The following is a 12,026-nucleotide window of genomic DNA, read 5'->3' as shown; positions in this document are numbered from 1 at the left end:
GCTGCTCTTTTCCAGCAACACATTTTCAGCTCGCTCTTGATGTAGTCCCTTCTGATCAGGATGACTGAGCAGGTCTGCAGGTAATATAACTATGTTTTTGTCTTTTCTTTCGGCTCAGTTTAGGTGCAACTGTCTGTTTGATCGTTTGTTGTGTTTCTTCCGTGAGATTGTTGTTCTTCAATGTGGTTTCTAATGCCGCTAGGAAATCCTTCTTGTCAGTGTCACAGTAAGTGAAATTTAGTCCTTTTACTAGTCACTGCTTTTTCGTGTCTGATAGAGTCCGATCCAATAAGTTCTTTATCCATGCCCCTGTGTTATTGGTTTTGTCTTTTTTAGTGAGTTTGTCAAGTTTTTTTTCTTCAGGCCCCGATTTTTCATTATCTGTGTTTGTTGTTGTTTGGTGTTTATGCCTTGTTCTACCATGTCTGTCCATTCTTGATTTGTTGCTTGTTTGAATAACGGTTTTTGGTGCGCAATTTCCCGGTTGTATTTTCGGAGTCTGTGGTGGGCGTCATTGATTAGTTCTTGGAGCATTCTACGGCCGTTTTGTTCTGTTAAACTTCTGGCTTGAGGTGTCTTTATCGGCGGTTTATATTGGAGACATTTTGGCAGTCCCTGTTTTCTTAAACAGTCATGCAGGAAGTACAGTTGTTCGCGGGTGGAACTCACTCGGATGGCATTCCTTTCCCATCTTCGGGCAAGTTGTAGCGTGTTGCACCCGTAGGTTTTTGCAAGGTTTGTGAAGGTTTATAGCTAACTTTGGAAAACACCTATATAACGTATTCAAAAAGAACAGATACTCAAATAATACAGTGTGCAGATTCCTCAAGCACAAACAGCGACAAGCAGACCAAACACAGCCAGAAACCCAAACCACCTTACCATATATCAAAGAAGTTTCAGAAACGACAGCCAGACTACTAAGACCCCTCGGAATCCTCGTAGCACACAAACCTACCAACACTCTCAAATCAAAACTATCAAACTTAAAAGACCCAATACAACCCGTGGACAAAACCAATGTCATCTACAAAATTCCAAGCAAGGACTGCCACAAACACCACATAGGACAAACAGGAAGAAAGTTAACCGTAGTATTTCAGCTCTAGTCTGACTAGGACAATCACATTGGCATAGCCAATCACGTCTCAGAATAAAAAGGTGTCAATTTAAGATTGAGATGAGGTGGAATTCTTCTCTCTGAGTGCTGTCAGGCTTTGGAATGGGATGTTGGAGGGCGATAGGGTTCCTGTGTATATTTAAGGCTGAGATGTATTCTTGATCAGTTGGGGAATTGAGGGTTATGGGGCAAAGGTAGTGAAGTGGACGTGAGGAATGTCACATTAATCATGATTCTATTGAATGGCACGGCAGGCTTCAGGGCTATTCCAGTTTCTATTTCTTATGGCCCTTGGCCTTACCTATATTTTGAGAAAAACATCCTGAATCTTTATTTCATTCTCTTGAAATAAAGACCATCATTCCATTGCCTTCCCTATTACCTGCTCATCTTGGGTGCTAAACCTTTGTGATCCATGAGAAAGGACTCATAAATTCTTCTGTTCCGTAGCTTTCTGCAGTCTTTTCCTTTTCACTAATATTCAACTTTTCTACCCTTCATGCCAAAGTGCAGTTGTTTCCAGAATCCTAAGGATTCCTGTCATAACAGTGTATCCACCATCTCTTTAGCTGCTGCTTTTATTATCTTAGGATACATCCCATTAAGTCCAGGGGACTTACTGGTCTTTAGCCTCATTAGTTTCTCATGTAATGTTTCTCTCATGGTAGTCACAGTATTTATTTCCTCTTCTCCGCAATTTTGGAATGGTGTTAGTGTCTACTGTGAAGACTGATACAACATATTTATTTAACTTCTCTGCCATTTCCTGGTTCTCCATTATTACTTTCACAGCCTTTTTCTCTAATGGACTGATGTTCACATTGGCTTCTCTCTTGTTTTCCACGTATCTTAAAGAAACTCGTGCTATATGTCTTGTTGTTACTTGCGAGTTTACCCTCAATGTTAATTTTGTTGCTTTTGCTTTGTTTGTTTTTAAAACTTTCCCAATCCTGGCTTGCATTAGTCTTTACAATATTGCATGTTTTCTTTCAATCTGATGTTATCCGCAACTTTCCTGGTTAGCTGTGGGTGGCTTATACCCTTGCTAGAAATCCTCCTTCCTTATTGGAGCATGCCTTTGTTGTGAGCCAGTCACTATTTTGTTAAATGTCAGCCATAGTTCCTCAATCGTCTTTGCTGCTCAAATTTTTCCCAATCCACTTCAGCCAGCTTACTCTCATTACTTTGTAATTAGCCTTGTTTAAACTTAGCGTCGTAGTTTTCAACCTAAATTCCTTGCTCTCCAACTGTATACCTACTGTTGAGGGGCCTATTGACGACTACTACTACTACTATTACTACTACTACTACTACCACCATTGTCTTTATCTTTGTTTTATTTTTTAGCTCCATCTGTGTGGATTTTAAAAATTCTAATTCAAGATCTTCTCATAACAGTGTCTGTGTAAGAACTATAAAATCATACCCATCAATCTGTATTTGTGGAATTAATTCATTGATTTTTATCTTTCCGAATATTATGAAGAGAAACATCGAACATAGAAACAAGAGTCGACCACTTGGTTCTTTGAACCTGCTCCATCATTCAACACGACCATGGCTGATCATTCTATTCCTGTTTTCTTCCCATGACCTTTGATCTTTTTGTCTAACAATTATATCTTAGCAAAAACAGAAGTTGCTGGAAAAGCTCAGCAAGTCTGGCAGCATCTGTGGAAGGAGATCAGAGTTATCGTTTGGGACCAAGTGACTCTTCCTCAGAACTATTATTTATACTTTAGGAATGTAATATTGTGTTTGGAAATTCAAATGAACTATTGTAAGATAAATGAAAACATTTGAGAGATTGTAAAAGTGATACCAAACCATAGAATTGCTGATATTTATTTAATAAGGCTACACTTCAAGGTAGAAAACCTTAAATAATGAGCCACCTCCATAAGCTTCTTCATAGAATCCCCACAGTATGGAAGCAGACCACTTTTGACCCCTCAGGCCCGCATTGATCCTCCAAAGAGCATCAAACCTAGACCCCCCACCCCCCATCCTATCCCCATAATCTTGTATTTCCCCTGGCTAATCCACCTAGTGTGCACATCCCTAGACACTATGAGCAATTTACTGTGGCCAATCCACCGTATCTGGACATCTTTGAAACGGGAGAAGAAATCGGAGCACCCAGAGGAAGCCCATGCAGAATGGGGAGAACATGCAATCTCCACACAGGCAGTCACCTGAGGCTGGACTCAAATCTGTGTACCTGGCGCTGTGAGGCAGTAATGCTAACCATGGAGACAGGACATCTAAAGCTGTCACAATAAGGGTTTAAATGAACAAAGGGAAGGATTGGAAATTGGGAAGAATGAATTTAACTCTCTATCCGGGACATCCCCTGTGCCACATTGCTGTTGGGATATATTAGAAGAATTGTTTTTTAATGTTGCGTTTTGATCTTGTTGATTTTTCACAGAAACAGGTAATCAGCTTGGGAGCAGCTTTGAGATAGGCAGAAAAATCTGTAATGCAATTAGAAGCTATATCAGAGGGCTATGAGAAATTAACTGTGTTTCTGATTTGGAGTTACTAAGCAAAAATACATTGAGGCATTAGATTAGATTACTTAGTGTGGAAACAGGCCTTTTGGCCCAACAAGTCCACACCGACCTGCCGAAGCGCACCCACCCAGACCCATTCCCCTACATTTACCCCTGCACTTAACACTACAGGCAATTTAGCATGGCAAATTCACCTAACCTGCACATCTTTGGACTGTGGGAGGAAATCAGAGCACCCGGAGGAAACCCACGCAGACACGGGGAGAATGTGCAAACTCCACACAGTCAGTTGCCTGAAGCGGGAAGTGAATCCGGGTCTCTGGCACTGTGAGGCAGCAGTGCCGCCCACCGTGTATGTTCTTGAACTGGGGAGTCCACAAGCATAAAAGGGTTGTCCTACAAAATGCTGGAGAAACTGCCAAGAATAATGAGAACACTAGGGAGAATCAAAGTGAAATCCTGAGTGCTGTGGCAGATCTTGGTTTGGTCCTAGGTACACTCAGAATACTGTAAAACATAGGAGAACTCTAGGATGAGGAAGTGCTGTTGCTGTTGAAAATTGGCACGGAGTCATAGTACTTGTTCAGAAAGCTGGTGTCGTCATGATGAGTGAAATGGCCTCTTCTGCATCATAGTAATTCTGGAAGATCTCCTTTTGACCCTTTTGTCATTAGTAACTCTGTGCGTGTATGTATAGCAGCATTGAATCTACAAGAGGCAGCACCTTGTGCTATTTTTATCTACAAACCAGTGTGCTATGAGAGAGCTGACGTGAAGAGCCCATCTTACATCTCCAAGCCTGAAATGGACATGTTCACCCTTGAATGCAGAGCGTGAGCCTTTCTTCACAGAGAGGTGTGGGACCATAATTGATTTCATGCTATCACTCAGTGAGTGAGTGTAAGTGTGACATGATGTGTGCAGGCCACATTAAGGTTCAATGCCTGGCTGCAGGCCTGAAAGCTGATCTGTAATGTTGGAGTCTACCCGTGGTCTCAGGGTCAGTTGCTTGTGCGAGATGAGAAATGTTTGGCTGTTAGAATGTATTTCAACCTTGGCATGTTCATCTCTCATATGGGTGTAGTTCAACCAGGTCCATGAGCAAGAAAATGGCACTGGAACAGATAATTTCAGAGGGTAAATGTGCATATATTTACAGAAGGTTATTGACAGTTTGTTACCTGTCCCATTTGAGTGGCCTCTGCTTCATTTCTTCCTCTTCCTCCCCGAATGACTTCGAAAGCTGAGCTGCAGAAGCAGCTCAGTAATTAGCCTTGTTGGTCTGGGAAAACTCAGGCATTTGCCCCTCAGTCCATGCCTTTATGTACTATGTTGTGTGGTCATTCAAGCATAATTAAGTGGTGCTGTTGCATGATAACATGAATGTGGCTTGACTGTCTTGAGTCATGCCACCAGAAATCTGTTCAGATATTATTGTGCAAGAAAGAGTGCAAGTTTAGCTCAGTTTGCTGGATGGCTGGCTTGCAATTCAGAGTAATGCCAACAGTGTGGATTCAATTTCTCACTGGTTGAGGTTACCATGAAGATTCATCTTTGCAACTACTCCCTTTGTCTGAGGTGTGGTAACCCTCACATTAACCACCACCAGTTCTCTGACGTGAAAGGAGTCCATGATCTGGTATGTAGTATTAATGGGGTTAGTTTTGTTTTTCCATTTATGATATTTTAGTGTGTGTTGAATGTTTGCTGAATAGATCAGTGGCTTCATTCCTCCTTTTGGAAATCTAGGTCAGTAAATTGTTCACCCGAGAAATTGTATTAATTGCTTCATTATTCAAAACTGCATTGACCTAGCCAGAACTAATGTTCGAAGTTAAGGTGCCTTAAGCTGAGGTGTTATGCAGATAGAATTGCCTGAACACTCCTTCACACTTACTTACATTTCTTAATATAATTATAATTATGCCATGTGATTAAGTATTATTGTACAGTGACCATAACAGTTCTTTTTACTTTTGTCATTTAGTCGAGAATATTGACTTCAGCATTCACAATGAGCAACATCCATTCTGTTGATGCGGCTCCAACACATTCTGACAATATGACACAGAGTTCAGCAGCACATTGTACTCAGTCTTTGAATCAAGGCCTCCAGCAGTTGCCAAGCAACAGTATCCATTACGTTTCTCATGGAGATGTGCCGTCTGACTCCTCTGCAGCACTACTGGGTGAGAAGTACGAACAGTTTTGTGTGAAATGGAGAAATATTTCCTTTGTCTGTTATAATACTGTAGGAAAACAACGGATCTTCAGTGTCATTAAAATTTAACTCAGCTTATTATGGCATAATAATATGTGAAAACAGTTACAGGAGACGAAATCATTTTATTAACATTAAATCTGGTGTTACAATTGTGTTTTTGCAATTTGGGTTTTTTAAAAAATCTAATATTTGATATGGCATACTGTGTTATTTGGAGTTTAAAAACCAACCAAGAAAATTTGAGACCTTTCTTGCACACTTGCATTGATCCAATCTTTCAATGTGTAAATTAGAAGCAAAATTATGGGTTCATCTTCGAATATTGTACTATTGCTACTACTGTGAAGTAGACTCTGGGTTCTACAGCAGCAAAAACAAGTTTTCAGCATTATCATATTCACATGCTCAATAATTTGTGCAGTTTCAATCTCTGGGGTTTTGATCATTAGGATTGCGAATGTCATAGAAATCGTAGAAACCCCTGCAGTGTGGAAGCAGGACATTCAATCTATCAAGTCCATACCAACCCTCCACACAGCATCCTAACCAGACGTATCCACTTACTATATTCCATTAACCCTGCATTTCCCGTGGCTAATCCACCTAACCTGCACATGCCTGGACGATATGGGCAATTTAATACAGGCAAACCACATAACCTGCATCCATGGACAATGGGGGGGAAACCAGAGCACCCATGAGGAGAATGTGCAAGGTTCACACAGCTACCCAAGGGTGGAAACCAGCCCTGGCCCTTGGTGCTGTGAAGCAGCTGTACTCTTCACTGAGCCACCATGGCACCCTGTAAATGTATTAATTTGATGAAGTCACCAATGTTTTGAAAAAATTCTTAGAAATTACATCAATGTTTTTGTTCAGAATTATGGCATGCCTTAATAATGCTTTACAAATCACTGCCTTCACTCCAGCATAATGAATTTACTTTTCACCACCCTGGCTATTTAGCATATTCAAGTCAAACTGATTCAGAGATGCACATGAGATGGAACATTTATGTCCTTTTTTTGCCAGGCAAAATAACATATCAGTTATGAAGGAGAAGATTCTGGATTAGTGGTGCTGGAAGAGCACAGCAGTTCAGGCAGCATCCAAAGTGCAGCGAAATCGACGTTTCAGGCAAAAGCCCTTCATCAGGAATAAAGGCAGAGCCTGAAACGTGGAGAGATAAGCTAGAGGTGGGTGGGGGTGAGAAGAAAGTAGCATTGAGTACAATGGGTAAGTGGGGGAGGGGATGAAGGTGATAGGTCAGGGAGGAGAGGGTGGAGTGGATAGGTGGAAAAGAAGATAGGCAGGTAGGACAAGTCCAGACAAGTCATGGGGACAATGCTGAGCTGAAAGTTTGGAACTAGGGTGAGGTGGGGGAAGGGGAAATGAGGAAACTGTTGAAGTCCACATTGATGCCCTGGGGTTGAAGTGTTCTGAGGCAGAAGATGAGTCGTTCTTCCTCCAGCCGTCTGGTGGTGAGGGAGCGGCGGTGAAGGAGGCCCAGGACCTCCATGTCCTCAGCAGAGTGGGAGGGGGAGTTGAAATGTTGGGCCACGGGGCGGTGTGGTTGATTGGTGCACGTGTCCCGGAGATGTTCCCTAAAGCGCTCTGCTCGGAGGCGCCCAGTCTCCCCAATGTAGAGGAAACCGCATCGGGAGCAACGGAGAAGACCCAATTTTGGCAGGAAATATTCTTCCTGATCGCAGAGTAGTTCTGGATCAGATTTAATTACTCCTTATACAAATCTATATGTTGGTCATTTCCCCTCTTGGTGCAAAGTATACTCGTTTCAGTTAAATGGACTGAAAGTAATGGGAAAGATTTTTGTGCTGGAACAATTATTTATTGAAAGCAATAAACATAAAATAAATAATGTTTGTGAAGTTCATGCTTTTTAAAAACACAAATGTAACTAGTTGTATGTAGTATCCAAGGCTTTAATTATAATAACATAGCAAAAAATGCAAGGAAATTAGGCTCCCTTTGTACAAGACCTTCCCTGGACTATTGTGCATAGTTCTGGCTGCAATACTTCAGGAAGGATGTGAGTACATTGGAGAGAGTGTCGAACAATTTATAAGGGTCATTTGATTGATGACAAAACTAGTTATGAAGATTGGAGAAGCTGTTTTTCTTTGGAGACATATAGGTAGAGGTTTGCCAGAAGTTTTCAAAATCATGAGTCTGGATAGTGTAAATGGAGAGAAACTGATAGCACTCAAAAAGATCAAGAACAAGAGGGCACAGATTTGCAAAAGAAGCAAGTGCAATATGAGAAGAAACCTTCTCATTCATCGGATAGTTAGGATCTGGAATGCAATGTCGGGAACTGTGATGGAGCAGATTCAATCAAGGCATTCAGAAAGGCATTTGATTGTCTCTATTCAAATAACAATGTGCAAGGGTACAGGGAAAAGGCAGGAGACTGGCACCAAGTTATAATGCTCATTCAGAGAGCCAGTACAGATGCAATGGGCCAAACAAGGGCCTTTCGCATTTTAACAATTCTGTGATTCTCTGATAGTTCTAAATAATTTGAAGCATTAAAATGGTCATGTTGGTCGCATGCATTATCATACACAATAATTTGTGTTTTTAGCAAGCAAGGCGCAGAATTAAAAATATGAATCCAAAGCACAAGCGAAGATCTCAAACTCTGTAATATAAACTGAATTTCACTTTGTAACAGTGGCCCTGATCACAATGTTTAATAATATTATTAGTTTATTCTAAACTCAAAATAATCCAATATTCATTTTGAAAATCGTTTGAATTTCAGATTTAATTGTGACATGAGCACAGTTCATCTAACAAACCATGAACCCAATTAGATAAAAGAATTAGAGGCCAGTATCTGTTTTAAGATGCATGCTGTTAACTCTTGTTGTATTATATAGAGCTTAATTATATCTTTTTTTATTCATTCATGTGATGTGAGTGCTGAGTGAACAATTATTGACTATTCCTAGTTGCCCTTGAGAAGGTGTTGATGAGCTGCCTCCTTGAGCTGCTGCAGTCCGTTTGATTTTAGATAGACTCCCAATGCTGTAAAGGATGAACACAGGATTTTTGCCTCAGTGACAATAAAAGAATGGCGACATACCTCCATGTCAGTGACTTGGAGGGAACTTGCAAATGATAGTGTTCCCATGAATCTGCAGTCCTTGTCCTGTTAGATGGTATTGGTCGTTGAGTTTGGCTGTCTACAGAGCCTTTGAGTTTCTACAAGATGTGCATTTAGATGACACACATCGTACACTGCTGCTACTGAGTTTTGGTGGTGAAGGAAGTGAATTTTTTTTTGGGTGGCTATAGTGCCAAAATAATTGGGTTGATTTGTCTTGAGTAATGTCAAGCTCCCTGAGTGCCTTTGGAGCTGCACTGTTCCAGGCAAGTGGAGAATATTCTGTCTAAGACTTGAGCCTTGTCAATGCTGGATAGATTTTGAGAAGTAGGAGATGAGTTATTTGTTGCAAGGTTCTTAACTCGGATTTGCTTTGGTAGCTATAGTATTTATGTGACTAGGTTAGGCTATTTCAGTTTCTGGTTAGTGGTAACCCCAGAATGTTATGAGTAAGACATTCAGTGAGGCAATATGATTGAATGTCAAGTGGCAATGCTTAGATTCTCTCTTTTTGGAAGGAATCTTGTTATTACCTGTTTTTTGTATGGCACAAATATTTCTCAATATTTGTCAGCCCAAGCATGGGCATGAACTGCCTCAATATTTGAGGAGTTGTGAAAGGTGCTGAAAATCGTGCAATCATCAACGAACATTCCCTGTTCTGATCTTATGAGGGGGGCAAAGCATTGAAGCAACTGAAGATAGTTGGGCTACGACCCTGCAGAACTCCTGCAGTGATGTTATGAGTTGAGCTGATTGACCTCCAATAAATGTAACAACCTTCCTTTGTGCTGGGTTTGATTTGAATTAGTGAATTGCATACGTAATCTGATACTTTTTCTGAATTCATGATGTCTGGCAAGTGTGGCTCTAAGTCACTTTCTGACAAGTCAACAAAACTGGCCTGAGCATTGCTTGTGATTTCAAGAATGGGCAAGGAAATTGGATAGAATTCTGAGGGGCATTCCAGTCAGAAAATTCATATTGGAGAATTCCAGTCCAGCTCCAGTCTCAACTCTTCACTGGTTTTATGTAACTAAGGGAATCTAGGTTAGTTTCTGGCGATGTGAAGTAAACCTTTGTTTAAAGCTTGTTTAAAGAGAAGTGATTGGAGTCTTTATTGTTCTGTGTTTCAAGGTGTACAGACAAGCCTGTGTTTCATTGGATAAATTATTGAGTGTTTCTGCATGTCTTCTGCATCTAAAACAATTTGGCTCAAAATAGTACCTGGGTTAAAGGGATAGTGAGGAATAGCAGGAACAGGCTATTGATTTGAATGATAGATAATCAAAATGAATGGAAGAGCAGATTCTCAGGGCCAAATAGCCTACACCTGCTTCTATTTTTCTACGTCTCTCTGCTTCTAAAAGCCTGAGCAATCAGTCTGGTGACCACTTTCAAAGAGATGAGAATTATATCTAGATGGTTTCATCCAAGAGTCAGTGTATGGACCATAGTTCATAAAGTTCTATAGCTGTAAACAAAATAATTCACTTTTATCAGACCTCTGTTTCTTTTCTGAGAAGATATTTAATTTCTCCCACTCTTGTTTTTTTTCATGATTCTGCATCCAATTTGCTTTTCATATTTACAATTGAATCAGTTTCTGCTGTCCATTTAGGCAGTGTGTTTGAGATCATAATTAATTATATTATTTATTTTTATAAAATACTCTCCTTTCTCTTCTCTCTTATTTTTCCAGTTGTTATAAATTTATATATGATTACCGATAAAGCTATCAGTTTGAACACTTAAATTAAGTCACTACCATTACTGCGCCTCAAGAATTGTTTTGAGATTAATCACAGATTGAATTTTACTTAAAATTATTTATAACAGATCATCTAATTGCTCTAGAGGTAAAGGAGAAAATAATGTCCAAATTAAGTCATGATTTATATATGAACTTGTGTGTGTGATGCCCCAAATAGATATTTCATCCTTGTTCAGAGGTACTAGTAGTGGATCTTAATTGAATGATCCACTTTAGTTTTACTGAGATACATGATTTTGAGTATTACCTACTTCGAGTCACAGAGATGTACAGCATGGAAACAGACCCTTTGGTCCAAATCGTCCATGCCGACCAGATATCCCAACCTAATCTAGTCCCATCTGCCAGCACCCGGCCCATATCCCTCCAAATCTTTTCTATTCATACCCATGAAGATGCCTTTTAAATGTTGCAATTGTACCAGCCTCCACTACATCCTCTGGCAGCGCCTTTCATACATGCACCGCTCTCTGTGTGAAAAAGTTGCCCCATAGGTCTTTTTTATATCTTTCCCCTCTCACCCTAAACCTATGCTCTCTAGTTCTAGATTCTCTCACCCTGGGAAAAGACCTTGTGTATTTACCCTACCCAATCCCCTCATGATTTTATAAACCTCTATATGGTCACCCCTCCGCCTCCGATGCTCCAGAGAAAACAACCCTAGCCTATTTAACCTGTCCCTATAGCTCAAATCCTCCAACTCTGGCAACATCCTTGTAAATCTTCTCTGAACCCTTTCAAGTTTCACAACATCCTTCTGATGGGAAGGAGACCAGAATTGCACGCAATCTTCCAACAGTGGCCTAACCAATGTCCTGTATAGCCGTAACATGACCTCCCAACTCCTGTACTCAATACTCTGACCAATAAATGAAATCATACCTTCTTCACTGTCGTACCTACCTGTGACTCCACTTTCAAGGAGCTATGAACCTGCACTCCAAGGTCGCTTTGTTCAGCAAAACTCCTTAGGACCTTACCATTAAGTGTATAAGTCCTGCTAAGATTTGCTTTCCCAAAATGCAGCACCTCACATGTATCTAAATTAAACTCCATCTGCAACTCCTCAACCCTTGGCCCATCTGATCAAGATCCCGTTATATTCTGTGATAATTTTGTTTGCTGTCCGCTACACCTCCAATTTTGGTGTCATCTGCAAACTTATTAACTATACCTCTTATACTCACGTCCAAATCATATATATATGAATGATGAAAAGTAGTGGACCCAGTGATCCTTGTGGCACTCCACTGGTCACAGGC

The 12,026-nt window shown here is 40.5% G+C and overlaps 1 protein-coding gene across 3 annotated transcripts in view; it reads left to right on the top strand.

Moving 5' to 3' along the window:
- Window positions 1-12,026, top strand: part of kiaa0586 (KIAA0586 ortholog) — a 533,649-nt gene that overhangs the window by 60,617 nt on the left and 461,006 nt on the right. For all 3 annotated transcript variants that reach the window (XM_060829108.1, XM_060829107.1, XM_060829109.1), the window contains exon 7: window positions 5,624-5,825. In XM_060829108.1, the coding sequence (XP_060685091.1) occupies window positions 5,624-5,825 (202 nt within the window). The remainder of the gene's footprint in view (window positions 1-5,623; window positions 5,826-12,026) is intronic.

Source organism: Hemiscyllium ocellatum, chromosome 8, assembly GCF_020745735.1.
Source record: "Hemiscyllium ocellatum isolate sHemOce1 chromosome 8, sHemOce1.pat.X.cur, whole genome shotgun sequence".
Classification (NCBI taxonomy): Eukaryota; Metazoa; Chordata; class Chondrichthyes; order Orectolobiformes; family Hemiscylliidae; genus Hemiscyllium; species Hemiscyllium ocellatum.
Note: the sequence above shows the minus strand (reverse complement) of the source record. Positions and strands in the feature narration are given on the sequence as shown.